At 36.6% G+C, this 20089-nt stretch overlaps 1 protein-coding gene across 1 annotated transcript in view; it reads left to right on the forward strand.

The window, feature by feature from the left end:
* Positions 1-2501: 2501 nt before the first annotated feature.
* LOC124543185 (alpha-mannosidase 2) overlaps positions 2502-20089 on the forward strand; it is an 83361-nt gene continuing 65773 nt past the window's right edge. The window contains exons 1-2 of the mRNA XM_047121270.1: positions 2502-2652; positions 4114-4244. Of these exons, the coding sequence (XP_046977226.1) occupies positions 4118-4244 (127 nt within the window). The 5' untranslated portion in view covers positions 2502-2652; positions 4114-4117. The remainder of the gene's footprint in view (positions 2653-4113; positions 4245-20089) is intronic.

Genomic DNA, 20089 nt, shown 5'->3' on the forward strand with positions numbered 1-20089 from the left:
TTACCTCTTTTTCCGCATTCTCGGCGCGATAGTTTCTACGTGAAAAAACTTGGCATTCTTTGACCCGATTTTGTACGCTTTGTCACTTGACAGGATCAAACACGGGCCGCTTCGTATCGAAAGCTACCGAGTTTATAAAGTATTGTTGGAGTGAGTCTGATGTCAGCGACACGTGGCCGACGACACGGCGGCGTCACGTGTGTGTGTGTGTGTGTGTGTGTGTGTGTCTGTGTTTTTTTGTACTGGATCTTCAAAATGAAAAGCATTATATACGCCTCATATGCAGGTGTGTCACGGTACAGAGTCGTTACTCTCCTGCAGTATGCTATGTCCTGATCATACCGTCTACCGTCTAATCCTCAGATTCCGTTTTATAAGCATATTTGTGTCAATTACTGTGAGTACAATTAAATTTCTGAAACCTAATTAAAAAGTTCAATAGACTTGTGTGGTAATCTCTTAAAGAAGAAGACCCCGTGGTAAGGGAACATGGCCCCGCGGCTTGGCAATTCGTCACACATTCGTCAATTACCTATATACTATAATTCAACCACATTTTTAATACTTCATCTCGATGACACTTCATGATATTTAAATATAAAGTCACTTCTTTTCAACAAACGAATAGGTACCTTCAAATTTTGCTTTTCTATAAAAAACGTTATACAAAGTTATCATGACCTTCGTTTTATAACTTTATTTGCATAATATATGTAATACATACGTTAAATCATGAATCAATTAGGAACCAACAAGTTTGCTTGAACCAACTTGTTGTCTAAAATCAAGGTATTCGTAATATATATATAAATTAATAATATATAATAACCTTTTTTGTATATAATTATCTTATTATAGAACTAGCGACCCGCCCCGGCTTTGCACGGGTACAAAACTGATACTAAATATACTACAGAATTTGTTTATTTAAGACATCACATTACAAACTTCTAAAATTATCAGTGTTTTTTACTATATTGTCTATGTATTATATACTAAAACCTTCCTCTCGAATCACTCTATCTATTAAAAAAAACCGCACCAAAATCCGTTGCCTAATTTTAAAGATTTAAGCATACAAAGGAACATAGGGACAGAGAAAACGACATTGCTTTATACTATGTAGTGACTATATCCTTCCATTTAAAAATCGAAGTACTACCTAGTCTAATAAAAAAATCTAGTCTAAAAAATAAACTTTATTCAAGTAGGCTTTTACAAGCACTTATGAATGGTCATTTAACAATCAAGTGAAGTTACTACTCAAAACTATTCTAAATAATAAAAAAGCAATAAATTATTTTCAGTAAAATGGTAAAAAGTTTGCTTGTTTCTTGGTTGGTTCTATTCAAAATTTACTAAAAATGTAAGTTTCTAAACAGTCTACTTTGATGATACATGATATCATAATATTATTTATTATTCCATACAACGTATTCCCGGAGCAAAACTTAGTTCCATTCGGGTAACATTTATTTCTAAAGCTTTTCGCTAGATGGCGTAATGGGTCAACTTGGGCTAGAATAATTATATTTTGAACACAAAAATATGCCATGGAGATTTATTTTTGTAAGTATAATATTAAATGTAACACATTTTTTTCAATTGGCCCCATAAAATATATTTTAATTGCTTTGATATAATATCACAATTTTAAATATTGCGACGCGCTGTAGAGCGGATCTTTTCGGAACTTTCTTCAATTGCGCTTATTTTGAAAGTTTTTCTCTTATATTATAATACAAAAGTTGAATATAATATGCATAGTCTTGTTTATTTTAATTTTTGTTGACTTTAGCTCAATTCCTAATTTATATTAGGTTCTGGTTGCTTGAAATTTATAATATTATTAAATGTTAACTCAAATAAAATTCTTTACTTCAATGCATAACATATAGTTACATTGAATTTTATTTGATATAACAGCTGAATCTTGTGTTGTATATAGTCTATTTTTTCAATTTTAATTTTTAGTTAACTTAATTTAAAAATGAGATAATTTGAGTTAAAAAAATAAAAGTGAAGCTGCAAGCAAGATACGTTCTGAAATGTTGCGGTCGTATCATTGTAAGATTTTTAATTAACTTTCAAGATAACCAAATAAATATTCAACATAAACTAAATATTTTATAAAAATAATATTTAAAATAGTATAATCGTTTAATCATTTGGTGAGAATACCACTGATGTTAAACGTCAAAAACGTAGTTTACGTTGTTCGGAACGCACCTATGTGAATAGAGTTGCAAGTAAATAAATACTATATTTTTTGGCAATTCTACTAGAGTAAGTCAATGAAAATATCATCGGATGAGAAATATTTTGATGTATGCCTTATATAATAAATAAAAAGAACCAAATACTTTAGCAATTTACTCAATACGCTTAGTTTTGTGTATCAGATACTGGTTTGTGATTGTGCTTGGTAGAGCGTAGTAGCTCAGTGAAATGAATATGGCAACCCTACAGAATGTGTCCACCAATCAGTATGACAGTGAATATTGCCTAACTTGTCCTCTCCGAGTGTGGAACTGACTCGCGATTGAGAACGCTTTATCGTAAATTATCGGAAATACTTTATTAATGTTTATTCGCTCGAAGTTTTTTTTAAATGCTATGTAACGTTTAACTTTTATAGACAATTTATTTAAAGTGAGTATTAATTTATTTGAACAGTGCGAGCTGTAGTTGTTTAGATGTTTACAACTTTTGGAAGAAGAGTTACGCGGTGTTTTTTTTTTTTAACTTAAAGTGTTGTCAATTGTTTTAATATCTTTTCTTTTAAACTTTATGCTAGTTGTAGTCTTGTTAAACTTTATTTATAATTATGCTCCGCGAAACTACTAATTATTAATTAATTACCCTTATTTTTGATCGCTCTGTAATTGCGAGTGTCAATTTTTTTCGTTTAACTTTCCCGGCTAAATGACAATAATTAAAGTGCTTCTGAGAGTGTATTATGAAACGAGTGATTTTTATATATTTATTTTTTTTAAATAAATCAGTCCGATTTTTTTTTCTTGTAAAAATTACTGATCCAAGGAATGTTAAATAATATTTTTTTATGAAATGTCCATCCAGTTAGAACAACAGTAACAGTTAATGATAAGAGTATTAAGCACTATACACTGTTTAAATTTAAGTTTGTCAACCAAGTATTGCAATCAATATTACATCAATGAAAATACTTAAAAGTGATTAAATTATATCAGTATTTGCAATGTACTTTGTCGTTGTATATGCATCTATAAACAAAGTATGTATTTTGAAGCCAATCCAAAAAATGAGACAAGTTAGGATCCCATGTGAAATTGCAAAAGGAGACACTTTTATAAGATCACCCACCCTTCTTTGATTCGCACAAAATGGGACTTCCTTGGTCTGATACCATAGACTTCAGTGGCTGTTAATTCTCTGTAACTATTGTAGCACAACTGGTTTTCTGAGATAAAAGTATGTCTGTTGACTATTGTGTAGAAGTGGACCGGGGGTCCGATAAAATACATTCACTGGCTTACAATACACAGTTACTATAATGTTCCCCTCTATCAAACTGGACAGGGATAATAATCCTTTCAAGTTCATTTTAGAATCAAAGAAATGTAAATAACAAGAATACTTTCCTGAAATCGTCACGGCTTGCTAATGAAATGCTCGGGGCGTTAAGCTTGTGTAGTCTCTTTTGTTTACATTTGAGATTTTTGGTCTTAGCACTGCTCCTAGAAAATATATAGTAGCAATCCAACTTTATCAAAGTTATTTTAGTAAATTGGTTTTAGTTAATTGTACTGTGAAATAAAATATTCGCTCATGTTTACTGTTACAGCAATCCATGTTTATTTTAAGTTGGCGTTGCGATATATAATTGCGAAGTTTTAATTGCTACTGCAAATTGACATGGACAAATTAGCTAGCACGAGGTGCTCCTCAAATAATAAAAGCAGATTAGTTACAGCTGAACACTTCCACCCGTGCTCCTCTTGATGTGATATTATGCATTTTTATTAATTTTCTTATATTTCGACTAATTTGTTTTGCTTTCAGTTGAATGTAGTCTAACATATAGCCTCAACAGTTGTGCGATGTGACCAGCGCTTTGTTATCTGTGTGCAGCAAGATGCGCGTGTTCCGCATCCTGCGGTGCCGGCCGTTCTCCACTCGCGTGCTGGCGCTGCTGCTGATCGCGCTCGCCTTCGGCATCTACTGCTATTATTACACGGTGTCGCCGGCCTACCCCAAACCAGGTGAGTCCCCCAGGAACGTGACCGGCGGCGGCGAGCTGGCCCTCGGTGAGTAGATACATCTCATATTAGATGCGGGCGCAGAGTGGCGGGAAGAGGCTGCAGCGATGTCGACCTTAATATCAATTATCAACCAAAAATACTTTTAAAGAAATAATTATGTAACTAAATTTATGATCGAATGACATTTAATTCAACGTATAAATATGAATAAAAAATATACTAAAGCTAACGAGCAATGTAACAATTATATCCACGGCAGAAGGAAACTAAGCACAGCAGTCTTAATTAATAATAAAATAAATGCCGCGCCGCGATAAGGTACCACGCGGTACGAGGCAAATCGCTTGAAAAACTTCTTTATCAGATGTTTAAAATGTCTGAGCTAACGAGCTCAGTGTGTGAGCACACAAATCAAAATGACGACGGTAATTGATCGGGATTATAATAATAGTAAATCGCAACATTTTATCCGATGATTATGACTAAAACGACTCAGACAAACAACGCTTGCTTAATACGTTAAACCTTCAATCCACTAATATAGCGTACTATATTTTATTCTAATACAAATAATCTTATATCTACCCAAGTTGTAAGTAAAATAAGCGCCGAGCTAGCCCAGTCGGTAGAGAATGTTGTGCCGAAGACTGTGAGTTAACTCGTAAAAAACAATAAATGCTGCCAAGCATCGCTGACTTTTACGTACTTGTTTAATTATAAATCATTTCGTATCGGGCGTGAAAAAAATTCGAGACGATGAATTACTGCACAGTATGTTACTGCACTCTTGGCGTCATGAAGTGAGCCTCTAACCTGTACAAAAGATAATGTCATAAGAGTATTGTTACAATTACCAGTAGCGAACAATTTACGTTTGGAAATTGAAAAGACTCATAATATATTATAGTTAGCTCTGAAACTGACCCATTCAGGAAGCACATTCATCCCGAGCATGTCTGCTTAGAATACACGGAGATAAAGTCAGTCCGCCGATGCTTTTCTTCCATTTCATTGAAATAAATACATTTCTTGAATGTTTATAACATAACGCTGAAACGTCACTCGAAAAGTAATTAAATGAATACGATCTCCGAGTGACATTGACAAGTATATTTACTAGAATTTTTTTGTTTTATAAATTGCGATGTTTAAAGCCGACACCATTGAATCGATACAAACAGACAATTGACGATGATGACACGATATTGCTTTATTTGAATTCAGGAGAGCGAGTTAAACTTGCACTCCTTTGCGATTTAAAACATAGCTACATCAAAAAGTAATAAATGTACATGTTATGACAAGCGCGCGAGATTGGAATATACGACATGAAAATTAAATTCCATGTCATGCAGTCGAGTGTATGTTGTACAGGAAAAATTTCAATATTAAGGTCTGATTGAAAATTTCATAATATGTTAAACGAATATCTATTAGGTATTACGTAACATTTATTTGATAACCAACCTAAGGCACGACGTTAGTAACTCTGTAAACAAGTCGACGCTTCATAAATATAACACGATTCGATTCGGCAAGAGGCATTCTGAAGTCTCAGTGATACTGTACAGTACATAGTCGGGCGGTATGACGCATGCCAACCGAGGAAAAAACATCGAGTCACACTCAAATAGCATAATTAACATGAATGCTCACACTTCGCCTTCGACTAATTATAACTTAATGAGGGATATACATGCATACGCCAGCCACTCAGGCCACAGTAACCGCTCGCACGGCTCAAGTCGTCGCGAAGCCACGCGGGCACGATTGTGCTTCAATTTCCAATCGTTCATAAGCGTCACTAATCAAATGGGACTGAAATTAATGGAGGCGCCGACTGGATATAACGTAATGTATCGACTTTAGGCGCAGACTGTGTCGGTTTTTACCGAGTTTATATCATTTAAAGTAGGTCTGTTGTACCTTATCATTAGTAACTTCGACGATGAAACGTTTGCATTGTACTGCGTTCGCGAAAAAGAACGATTACTTTCAATTTGATGTACTTAATATTTATTCGTCGACGTGGGGAGCAAACTATCCGATGCACAATGTATCGCTCGCAGTATCAGAGGGCTTAGTGCCTGTTAGTGGTCGCGCATATTTATTTGATTCGGTCAATAGAATAATATGCGGGATAGTGACGCGTACGCAATGGAGCACGGATCTGCAAGCGCGGCCGGAGGCGGGCGTCGCGACGCGTTTATCACTCCCCAGCTCAATTCACTGCCCGACTCCTCAGTCGCACGCGTCTGGTACCATATACTTAGGCATATCAATACATAGCCAATGAATTTAGTTTCACAATAATATTATCTGAATGAGCAGATTCCGACCCGTAGAATTAACCGAACATTCGATTCTTTTTTACAATTAATCAACTCGTCCTTTATATGCGGTGGAGTGAAACGTCGTATGGTAACACGTGTGGGGAAATCCTGCCACATGTGTACGCTAGCGGCCATTGAATCAGCGTGGTGGAATAAACTCTAAACTTGACACGCGACACGTGCCTTTGCCGAACAGCAGATGTCCTATCTTTAAATGTTTCTTTTTCATTAATTTTTAAAATAATTAGTCAGGGTGATTTCGGATTTTTAACTATATCCTGATAAGATTATATAGGTAACAATATTATTATCATTTCCTTAAGAAACAGCAATGGACTACATACGTCTTCTAAAATGTTTTAATGTCACGATCGAGCCGCGGTAATAATTAATCGTGAATCTCATTCGTACGGCTACGAACTCGTAGTTAGTTATTTAGTACGTAGCCGCTGCCGACGCGGGCCCGTGGGCAGGGGGACACTGACGACTTTTGCTAGATGCAGATTGGCTTTAAAACTCATACCGGCCGCGTAATAATACGTTTATATACAGAATACTCAAATACAGAATCTTTATATATTTAATTACATGTTTGATACATTTTTTATGGAAAGATTTTGGGGTCGGAATAAAAATAGGCGTTCTAATAAAACAATTGAAATGGATGCGCAGTTTAATTAAAATTGATTAGGATTAAAATTAGCGACGCCCGCAAAAAATAAACAGCACATGTAATAATACACGTAATGTGCGCAGTCTGCTGTGGCCTCGGCGACTTGGGAAGTTTGCAAACTTTAATTAGAAATAATATCTAATTGGCAAAACGTGACGCGCTGTCGTATCTTAAAACAGTACAAACAAACAGTGCTCACGGATACATATGTGGGAGGTACATATATAGCAAACCGGAGGTAAGAAAATGCAACATGAAATATGACTGGACGAAGTTATAAACATATCGATAAAGTTATTTAAACTCCACTGCTCTGAGGACTTTTCGGTAATACCAAATTTATTATAATAATTTGGCCTTCCGCATATAGATAAATACGAAAAATGAACATTACAATAAATGAAATAATCAATAATAGTCTCGTTTCGGTAAAGCGTTAGGAATATGCACGTGGCGTTATCGTCTCGGAGTGACTGAAGCGTGACGACGTGCCGGCTAATTAAAAGTTCGGTCAAATATTTGGTATAATTACGTTTATCGCGCGCGAAGTCTGTCCGAACTGTCTTCGGTTAACTCAAAGTCGAGCGTGCCATATCGCAGCGCGTCGGCTTTTTCGATATTATCAATACATAATAGAAGTTATCATCAATATAAGCTAACATTAAAAAAAGTTGTATTTAGTTATAAAATAAGTACATTGCCAGTAATATGCACATGAAATATCCATATTTTTAGTAGAAGTTTCAATTTTATATACGAAGCCACTACGGCGTCACTATCATCATGTGTCTATGACGAACAAGGATACTTAAATCGAAGCTCTTGTAATGACGTCAATACTCTTTAGCGCTATAGTTTGTCGGTATAACTGATCAGTGGAATCTCCAGGCGGACTTGCAGCTCTATTGCCCGATCTATTTTTCTTACATTAATATTAAATTCATAACTTTATGCGCGCCTGCTGACACAGTACTTAATAGTGAACTATTAAGTACTTTTCCAATTTGATGCAATAATGTGCCCCAGGCAGATGACTTGCCGGCGAGATGTAAATAAAAATATCTTCTAAGTGTCTAAGTTGGCAAATTCTTTTGTGTCAAGAAATTCATTATTTTAATTGGTTGCCGTAGTTTAAGTGGCAATTTTTAAAATCTACGACAATAATAGTTTCTTTGTGCTATTACTCGGTAACGACTTAATTACAACTTGGTGTTATTGCGTCATACTCATTACAATAAAAATATATACAGCTTCAGTCCGATATTCTATATTCTTATTTAAAATGTTTTACATACACCACGTATGCAACTTCCCCGCCTAAAGCGCGGATTGTTTTTAACTTTTGGGCGGTGTCAGATTACCAACCAAAAATCGTCGTCTAAGATACTGGGAAAACCTTTTTACTACCTGCAGTTGCAGAATCCGAATGTTCAAATTGTCAGAAGCGACCATTTGTAAAGATTATATCGCAACTTTAAATGATTATGAAACGATTTTTGTATGAAATTAGCTAGATATGGATTTTACGAAAGTCAGCTTTGATATCATAATGACCTAACTCGGCTAGCTTCACTTCGCAATGCATTTGTTTTATATATTTATATATACACTCAACAACATGCGGGTTGTGCATACTGAGTATAGTATAGTAGACCGTGCGTTGTCTATGTGTCAGGGATGCAAAACTGTAGCAGCTCCATGCGTGGGCTACGTGCCACTCGCGCGGTAGCCGCTGCGTTATCGCTCGCCCAATTATTCGCTAACGAACTCTTTAATCGCTTGTGTAATCTATATGAGGGAAAATATTTCCAATCTCGATGATTCGTTCTTAAATTAACAATGTTACCTTCGTGTTCGAATAATGTTTATGTACTAAATAGTCAGAGGTGCCGGTAGATTCTGATAGGTTGTCTACTCATCAGTCGAGTTAAGCAGCAGTCAGTGAGCAAATTTCATTGTATTATAGACAGGAGCAGCGTCATACATATGTGAGAGCTGTCGCACGAAGAGCTATTCGAATGCTTCTGCTGGCGGGTTGGTTTCCCTGGTTACTGTGCGAGTGCTGACATTATTGTATAGAGATATATTCCATCACGAAGGTGTCATTTATCCGCCTGCATTTGTGTGACGCTCGCGCTTATAAGATTAGGCTGCGTGAGATGACTAATGTAAGAACGAGAGCAGCAAAAAATATTACAAATCAGATTATATTTGCTATAGTAGGACGATAATTTAACATTGAGGGCGCGCCCTCGCCAGTGAACTGATCTATATCGGTGGATGCACAAGAAAAAAGTATCTAGTTCGAAGGAAATCGCATTTTGCGAGGCGGAAACTTAAATCTACTCTACCGGAACGATGCCCGGAGATCGAGATAATAATTTAAAAAATATTAACAGTAACGAGCTAGATCTGTTTAAAACTCAGAGCGACAAAGTCCCATACATAGCTCAGGACAATATGCTTGTACAAGGAGTTTTGAGTTGAAATGAATGTAATTATATAATTCCATTCGGTAGTTGTGCAGTCTACCCGAGCAAACAAACCCGAGTGAGAGACGAGTTGTTAGCAGAAGTTAACTTGTTTAGAGCTGAATAATATTGTTGTGAGTTGTACTCAATCTGCGAGTGCAACTGTTCGCATTGAGGCGGCGCTTTTGTTTTATTTCATGTCCAGGGATTGGATGAATATTTCATTGAAGTATTATATTTACTTATTCGGTCACCAATATATACATTGAAATAAAGGCAATTATTACTTCAATAACAACAATAAATGTAACTCCCGATATTGTAGTTGCGATGCGATTGCGAGGACGCTCGCTTTTAATTAGTAAACATAAACGACTGTAATTATATGTTATGTTTTTTTTTTAAGTTTGAAGTATCAATAGTGATATTTTAAAAAATCTCAAAATTCTCTTTATTATTCGTTAACACTTGAGAATATCTATTATCTTAATCAAATACAAAACGATGGCAATTACTTACAACATACATGGGATACACATACGTAACTCCTGAACATGGTGACCAGGGTTAATCGAAGCAGAAGCCACCTCGATGTGGAATCGATAACAACCCGAGCTGCCGCCGCATCAGCTGCTGAGGGAGACATCAATAACAGAGCGCGGTCGCTTAGTAGTTGGACAGACGATAGCACGTCGGACACGCTTTCATAATGCAGGTGTCGAAAGCCCTAAATAGCTAGACATTCGATTTCAATTTATTATTGACATGACTTCTAGCCGTCCCTACGCATACACCGGAGCGAGTAATACTAAAACGGTCGGCGCCTCTTTTCGGCCAATGGAAGCGAAAATAGTTAATGTTGACCGTTTTAAACAGAACGTCGCCAACCTCCGGCGAAGCAATCAAGCCACCATGCAAGTTGAATACGAGGAGGTTACGACGTAGGACAAATATAACGCGAGGCTACTTTGCGAAATGACAGAAATCGATCGTATTTATGTACTTATACTTATATACGTATCGATCGACTCGACCTCGACCTTGCAATTCGCCAAACGAACAGACAGAGCGATAACATATCTCACGAGGAACGTCGTCGTCTCGTCAACGAAAAGTCATTACGAAAAGTTTGTATCAATGTAATAAATATAGATATTTATTAGCATGTACCTAATACTTATAATGTACGCTAATTAAACAGCTATTGTACTATTGATTGTGGAATAATTGATCGTCATTAAAAAGGCATCTTGCGTATTATTACATTCTACTCCGGATACATTTTGTCCAGTTGGAGTCCGAGCAGCGAGTTACGAGTCACAAGCAGAGCTCTCAGTAAGTCCGAAAAGAGCAAAAAATCATACATCATTGTCAGTACCGATAAAAACACGTCTGCGACTAATCAACCGACTTCAAAAAGGAGGAGGTTATCAATTCGTCTGTATTTTTTTTTTTGTTTTTTTTTTTTTATCTTTGTTACCTCATAACTTTTCACTGGGTGGACCGATTTTGATAATTTTTTTTTTTTTTGTTTGAAAGGTAGTGCTTCCCGTGGGGTCCCATTTTTTTTATTTTTTTCCGATGATAGTATCCATATGAAAAGGACATAAGTCTTAAATTTGCATTATGTATATGCGCGACAAATAGGTGAATAACTCAGAATCACGTTAACCAATTTTGATAATTCTTTTTTTAAAATATATACTTCAAGGGTAATTTGGTGAAAGTTTGGTAAGGTTCTGAGCACAGGATCCATGACAAAGTAACGGAACGGAAGGGAACGGAACAATTCTGAGGAGCACGTAAGCGATACTCAGTCGAATCTTTTATTTATAGGTTATTTGGATATTTGAGTCACCTTCCGGAACGTGGTTATGTTCATGTAATTGTCATAATCGAATATTATAATGAACTAGCGACCCGTACCGACTTCTCACGGCTGCAATATTGATACTAAATATAGGTACTAACGAATTTGTTTATTTACGACATCACATTGCAAACTTCTAAAATTGTCAGTGTTTCTTTACTATATTGTTCATTTATTATATACACAAACCTTCCCTTTGAATTACACTATCTATTAAAAAAAACCACATCAAAATCCGTTGCGTAGTTTTAAAGATATAGGGACAGAGAAAGCGACTTTGTTTTATACTATGTATTGACGGAACTCCTAAACGGCTTACAGTTGGGGTGCGATTTGGAGCAGAATTTCTTACTGTCTTTAATCAAATTTTGTGTATATGATGTGATGTCATATGATGTACGACATAGCATACGAATAGCTCTTTTGCAAAGTTTTTTTACTGAGGTCGATTACAGCTCTTTCGAGGGTGGTACCTTGTAGTTTATGCCGCATTACGTATTAAAGCCGCATTTTCGAAAGTCTATTTTTGCTTTATTCGAAAGTTTCTTTTGAAATTGTCCCCGAAGTAGTTTCTGATTCATATAAACGGTACGCTTAATCTATCCATATTAAGAAAAAAATGTTAGTCTACATCAGCTTCGCTTAAAATGAAAAAATAAATAAAATTTTAACAACAAGAAAAACCGACTTTAAACAAAACACTATTTTAAAACAAATAAAAATGTACTAAAAAGTAATAAAAATAATTGCATATTTAACATATTTTGTAGAGTCCTCCTAGGTTAAATGAAATGAAAAATATTAGACTACTAAAAAGTTGATTTACGATTATATAATGTAGTTATAATTATTGCTATATTTGGAGTCGGTGTCAGCCAACCCTATACTACATCTATCAAAAAACAATACGAGAATACTTTAATAAATATGTATATACCTTTTATACGATATAATACTGGGTCAATCAAGAGGCTCGTATCGCTTCTTTCTTTTGATTGTTGAAGCGTGTGCCCGTGGCTGACACCGGCTCCAAATATAACAATAACTATAACTACGTTATATAATCGTGAATCAACTTTTAAATAGTCTAATATTTTTCATTTCATTTAACCTAGGAGTACTCTACAAAATATGTTAAATATGCAATTATTTTTATTACTTTTTAGTACATTTTTATTTGTTTTAAAAGAGTGTTTTGTTTGAAGTCGGTTTTTCTTTTTGTTAAAATTTTATTTATTTTATCTTCACTTTGGGAATCATCCCCTGCTTAGTTACCGGGCGCGATATATATCTACATATATCTACAATAGTAAATGTGTTACAAACATCTTACAAAAAGTACTTCGAACGAGTTAGTGTAGTAATTAAGATAGTAAAGTTAAGGATGGCCCCTCGCCGGGAGAATTCCCCTGTCAACAATCTAAGATTCAATTTTGAAAATTACGTTATAGCACTCTCTCACATAGATTTATTAATTTACTGACTGACGATCACTCGCCTGCAGCCGATCAATTTGAATCATGCAATATCATATCATGTAATATTTGGCCAATAGCAAATACTATTGCGGGTTACGCACTGTATGTTATGTTAAGTTTTTCTCACTCAAACATACTCGGTAATACTCGAGACAATATATTCATACCTACACATGGTATACAACAAAATCGCTTACCGCTATCTGTCCCTATGTATGCGTAATCTTTGAAATCACACAACGGATGCAGTTTTTTCAATAGATACATCTTAAAGACTTCGACAAAGTCCGCTATGATAAATGTCAATCTTTTAGGGATAATTACTATTTCTTTTACTTTTTACGTGTAATAATAACAAAATTAAGCAATACAGTATAAAATCTTATCTAATTAAGTACCTTAAATAAATTGTGCATATAGCAATATATCAATATGACCCTTAAAATGCAACGACATGGCGATTTGTATTGTTTAATGACAAAAAAGCTGTGAACATTGTAAGATATTATGTAGTATATTTAGCATCAGTATTGCACCCGTGCAAATCCGGGGCGAGTCGCTAGTAACCAATAAAATATATGCATTGGTACATCAAATCAGTGGTCCATTATTGAAACGAAATAATTCGTGCATATGTGATGATTCTTGCTATCAATTAATAAACTGTAATTACATCAAATTATGCATTCAAAGCATCAGCAAATAGCGAGAGTTTGAATGTTATTTTGAGTTTAAATATGACAAGCTCCGAAGCGATCGAAGCGCACTCTGTCGGAAATATTGGACATTTAATAATCGCATCGCTTACTTTATTTGTAACTGAATTTCATTTTCACGGTAAACAATGTTACGTTATACCTACGCAAGGTAATCGCATGCATGTAAATGTTTGTATTTATACGTATATTCAAGTTGGGATTCGTCGGAACCAAGTATTGAATTCTATACGAGATAGTTATTTTTAAATATCAAATGGAGTCTCGTAGTTTTATTTTACAAATTGTAGATTGCGGGTTCTTGGGTGATCTTATATTTGATGTTTTCATACCTATCTCTTTAAACAAAACAAGACATCGTCATCGGTCTACCGCCACGCTGAAACTAAAAATATAAAGATATATGGATTAGATTCCATTTTGGGTGCAGACTTGTGACGTAGACTCTCAAAAAGAAATGACTTCGGAAGATCTAAATCTTGGTGGCAGTGTGTGTGAATGTGAATTTCGTTACTTCGTTTTGTTTGTAAAGCCGTGAAATGTAAAAAAGGGTGTTTGTTTATTACTTTGAACTTCATTATACCAAATGTACCTTAAGAATCCATTGCCGCGGAATGTAAATTTTTGTGGCGAAAAAATAGCGGTAACTCTTGATTTCTTTGAAGTATAAAACGTCATTGTTTGTTGGGAGCATTCTTATCAGTGATAATGTGTTCTTACTTGGTAAAGATTTTTTTTGTATGTGACCTGTCACGAGTACTGATATATCATCTGCAAACAATGAAATACCGTTCATAAGAATATTACTACGCATATCAAAACTGGATGAGGACCTGGAATGAATAATTTTACAACTCCCATTTCTTTCGCAGATTCAGAATAATTATATTCTGTTATATTCTATTGTAAACAGTCGTGGAGTTGATGGCCTCGTCGGGAGATTTCTCTGTAACTTAATGTTTAAGGCTCATATAAAACAATCCAAACATGCTTCAGATAACTTAGGAATCGATTAAAATAATCGCTCTCTTTACCAAAAAGCGAATAATCTATTCTTGTATTATTCTCCGTTTTTTGATTTGTTTCATATTTATCGATTATTTTTGCCTTTATTTTATTAAAGAAAGTAAATACACACGATAAAAATGCACATAGTAGAATTCAAGACATACTTCTTATTTTTTTGTTACTTTTAAATGAATGTTGATATCTATAGCCAATTTCTACTATGAATAGATGCACCGATATTTTGGCGGCTGCATTTGCACTGAGAGACGCACTGAATAGCCGCTCAAAGCTGAGTTAAAACCGTTTCGCTATTCTACATCGAATCAAATTGATGTCTTATATAACTTAAACATCTAGATTTCTATTGAATACACTTGTTTTATTGTTGTGAAGATTATTTAATATATAGGTATTTTAGACGCCCTCGTACAAAATAAATATAAACACTATCAATACAAATGTTTAAGCCCCTAGGGCTAATGGTTGTGATGGCGCAGATCTCGAGCTCGCCCAATTAAAGTGCACGGCTTTGATGATTATGTCAGTACCGTCCCAATAGCGCCCGACGTAGGAGATTGATAGTGTTACACTATAGTAGGCATAAGCATTCATTAACATTTAACATAAAAAGTTACAGCGACTGTCATGTGTATTATATTTGACAGGACGTCGGTCGATAGAATAAATTCTATAAAATTAGTTCAGTAGTACGCTTTACAATACAATTTTATCTTTGTTGTATATGTAATAAGCATTAATGAAATTGCATTTTCTCAGTCGGTAAGTCGTCGTTAACGAATAACTTTAGTTTGCACTCGTAAGGCGTAATTGTTCCGCGTAACACATTACGACGTTGGGCGCGGACAATGACGCTGCAGACAATGTCTCCTGACGCCGGTGAGCGGTGACGGCGGCCGGCTGCCTTTGATACGGAAGTGCTCAATATTCATGATATTCTGCATTCAGAATATTCTATAAAAAGGGTACTCTCGACTGGTCATCGGTCCTTTTATTCATCTTGTATATTGTCTTGATAACGAACACACCAGCTAAGTGTCTGGAACATGCTCGTCCGTGTATGTTTCGCGACTGCAATTACTTTGTATCTAAGCGCTATAGCGAGTGTCAAAGGTACGCCAGTGATGCGGCGTCAAAGAAAATCGACACCTGAGCGATAAAGCCGTTTGTTGTGCGTGACGTGTGCTGAAGCCTGTAAAAACCGTTGAACTTTTGACAGGACACACATACATGTACATAACATACATCAACTAGAAACAAAACATTCGATGACTAAATAATTGTGGACTGCAATCAAAACGAAGTTCATACATGGATCACGTATAACGCAAATATCTAAACATGAGGACATCCCAGGGCGACCAAAAAGAGCATCGACGGGGAAGAGGTTTGGCAGAGTCGATTCGAAAAAGAATATGATTCATCCCCGGCGCCGAGGCGGCCGCGCGGCTTTGTATTCGGCTTTCTCTCTTGTCATCAAGCTAGCCGTCAGCTAGCTAGTTACCGCCGGGTTTAATTCTGACGTTGCCATATACTCGTATTTACCATACGAAGCTTGCAACGACTTGGCGACATCAGTGCAAGTATAAAATACACAGTCACGTTCTCGAATTCGTCACCAATTAAGTTAGGGCCTTACTTTATATGTGTCTATACGTTGTAGCGTTCCGAAATAAATGAACGTGAAATCGCACCGAGTCTCCGCTGGGTAACAAAAGGTTTCGCCCCAGAGGATACCCCTTGTGTGTATCCTTTGACGCGACACCATATTAGCTGTTACTGTTTATAGATAACTGTACCGCCGGCGTTCGCAATCCGCTCATCAAATTCAATTGGTCCTGTCGGGGGAAGCCGAGTTGCAACGGCAGATACTTTCTTATTGCACTCGTGCGACCACAAACAGATTACTCACACGTCAGAACAGCCTTAGCTTGTGCGTTGGTCGCATTCAAAACTACTGATGTTTGAATAGTGATTCTTTGTGTATGTAATTTACTTCAATATTGAAGAGATGAAATTTTTTGTTATAAACTGGACACATGTCCTGGAACGTTTAGCGTCGATTGCAAAAGTATTTGTGTCTAGCTTTCATTTAGAAACATATAATTTAAAAAGTTTGCATCGCGCTTTGTATTTGGAAATGCGAGAAAATAATGAAAGTAAAACAAAGTAGAAAAGTTAACGTTTTGTCTAACTTTTTATCGGAAATTGTATCACATTAATTGTTGCTGTCTCCTGTGCAACCCGACGGGTCAGACGGGAGCCTGCGCCTGAGCGCGGAGAGGTGTAACTTGTCCTGACCCGGACGAGCTCGTATTGTTCGCCGTTGACGTATTTTTTAATTTGAAAGCTCCATGTCAACTCAGTTACAGAATGTCATTATTAATAGATTTTAATACTTTCACAAAATAATGACAGCGCACTGCATTTTTAATAAAGCGCAGCGGCGCGTCCCTTTGATCTATTCAAATGTGTAAAAAAGGAGCGATATTGATATTGCAGTGATTTTATTGTTCGTGTATTGGTTCGAGCAATATCCAGGTAGACTACACAAGTAAAAATATTTTACAAAGTGAGACTAATTTTACATAATGAACTCTAAACTTTTTCTTGGTTCTATATTTTATGAGTTTGGCACTTTGGTATTAAGACTTTGGTACCAGCCGAAACAAACATCTCATTAACAGCGAGTAGTGGTCAACATCAAGAGCAACACGGTATCGAGGTGTACCTGTGTACGAGTTTAATGTTTACTGAGCAGTGCCTGCTGCCGTACCTGACATCAGGTGACCAAATGAGCGGCGGTGCGTCGCGGTTATTGCACACTACTATTCTATCTATCACTATCAATATCGGCTTGGCTTTAAGCGAATATCATTTTGAATTCGTCGAGTTATTTAAATAGTAAGTACTATTTATTATGTATCAAAATAGATTCGGACGTTATTTCATATCGTATTTGTTTAACGTAGGTCGGTATAGCATCACCAACGTGCAGTGGGTGTCGCGGGGACCGTCAGGAATAGTTGGTTACGAAACGCTTGCCGCTGCTTTGCCTTGTTAATAGATTCGCATTATTTTTTACCTTATTGAAATTGCAATCGATGTAGGTTTATAAGTAATTAATGTCACAGTATGTCGTGGTTACTATGCGCGGACTGTAGGGACCCGTCGCGGAATTGTGCGAAAGGATTTCGGAAGCTCTGTAGCGAGCGATGAGTTCAGCGCCGCGGACAGCGCGCCGCGGATGATGGATGACTTTAAGCGATTTTAGTGCTTTGCCCGTCGCGAGTGTTTGTCTGTGGACGTGTTGCGCTTACTGTACTTGTGAATTAATGTTTTGTATTCTCATGCGGCACACACATTTCACACGCTCGCGCCGCGCTGTCCACAGCGCTCTATTTATTGGCATTATGTCGAGTTGGACGATATGCATGTGTAATTACATTATTAGTTGCTCTCGACGTCCAGGTGGCCGATTATAATATAATTATTATATTTAAAGTGTATCTAGATAAATATTAATACCTACTTTTATTTACTACCTTTAATGAATATACGCATACTTCCACGTTAATATTGTCTCGCACAATTCAAATCCGTCCATTCCCTAGCTTATGCGGACGGGTAATGGAGTTGAACGGCGGATCGGAACCGAATCTGAGCAAAGCCTACCGCGTGCTGAGAAATATAGGATCGACGCACACGTACATACCCAACACATCACATGCGATGCGATTATGTTCGAACGAAATAATTACGCAAGGGAAGCTTTACGCGGGCTTATGACAAATTCTTATCTATCGCTACCTTTGTTGCAAGAAAATACCCTGCTGTTAACAGTTCCCCGGGCCCGCACAAAACCCTCGGCCGCGCTAAGTGACAGTAAGAAGCCTCTAGCCGTTGTTGTCTAGAAGTTGTTAACATTAACACTGTCTCTAGCTTTATGATAGCCGCGTTCGGGATTTCTAACGCTTCACAATATCTAGCATTATTTCATCCATATACCTATGTATGTATAATATCAATTTGCATTGTGTGTCGTGCTATATAAATAATTAATAATATGCTGAAAATAATATGCCATCGACTTGGAGCAATGATTTTTTTTATCTCAAATTACCCGAGCCGCTCTTGAAGGTTGTCAGTTCTCGTGAAATTGGCATTTGTATCAGAATTCAGTGCATTGTCATCCGTAATTCATTGTTGCCGTCGTTAATATGAATGCACCCCTACCGGACAAGTTATAAGTTCGCGTCATGGAAATAAATCTCTGATAAATGGTGCAATGCGAGTTCGTATATTTGCAGGCAAAGTTCCGGCAGCGGACATGTGATATCTTACAGTTTGGTGGCTGAAGTGCAACACATAACTAGTACCGAATAGAAAATCGTCGGTCCGCAAATTAATAGCGAGGCTCTCGGGCGGCTTAGCGGCGCGCGTTCCTCTCGCTGATACAATGCCGCTTCTAATGGGAGTCCGTTATCGGCTTGTTTTGTTTTCACTAATTTCACATTGCTCTCTGGATTTCACGCGGGGCTGCTTCTCAATGCAATAAAAGTAACACAATCACACCGCTGCAGTGTTCGCTCACCGTGGGCCAATGTGAACCTTGTTTAGGAGCGTAAGTTTTTTCTGCACCTCGTATTTGTTTACTATGATTTATAATGAGTACCTACCGGATACTTAATGAAACACTTGTATTTTCCTACATTGGCGCTAATTATTTGAAACTAGCCTTTATTCAGTCACATTTTCAAGAGAGAATGTATTTAAGTGCTAATGGCTACACGTGTGGCCATGTGCTTCGAACCGCATGAGGCGAGTGAGCCAAGAATTACGGGGTTATTGTATCGCGGCGGCACTTCCTCGTGTGTCACGTGACGAGTTGATTAAGTTATGAGATTTTATATTTCGCAATTGGATTAAGCGTAAGTGCTGTACATTAGTGTATTCCACTTAATCCAGCTATCCGTCCCGGTGTGGCACGGGTAAAGTAAGGCTCTTAGCTTATATAACGAGGTTACCGTTAAGGCATCTACATACATATACTTAATTCTTCGTGTCAAAATTCCAATAAAGGACTCACAATTTTGCAATCAATGACAGAACATCGTTTTAGACTCCAACGAATATACGATATGTTTTGTTCGTCTGTCACAGTTGTATTACGATTTACGTTGACATAACTAAATAGCAGAAATTTCATATCAACTGTCTCACTATTTCTAAGTAAATTGTAAACTTAGAGGAAGTTGGTTTTTATTGTGTTTATATA

This window comes from Vanessa cardui, chromosome Z, assembly GCF_905220365.1.
Source record: "Vanessa cardui chromosome Z, ilVanCard2.1, whole genome shotgun sequence".
NCBI classification, from domain to species: Eukaryota; Metazoa; Arthropoda; class Insecta; order Lepidoptera; family Nymphalidae; genus Vanessa; species Vanessa cardui.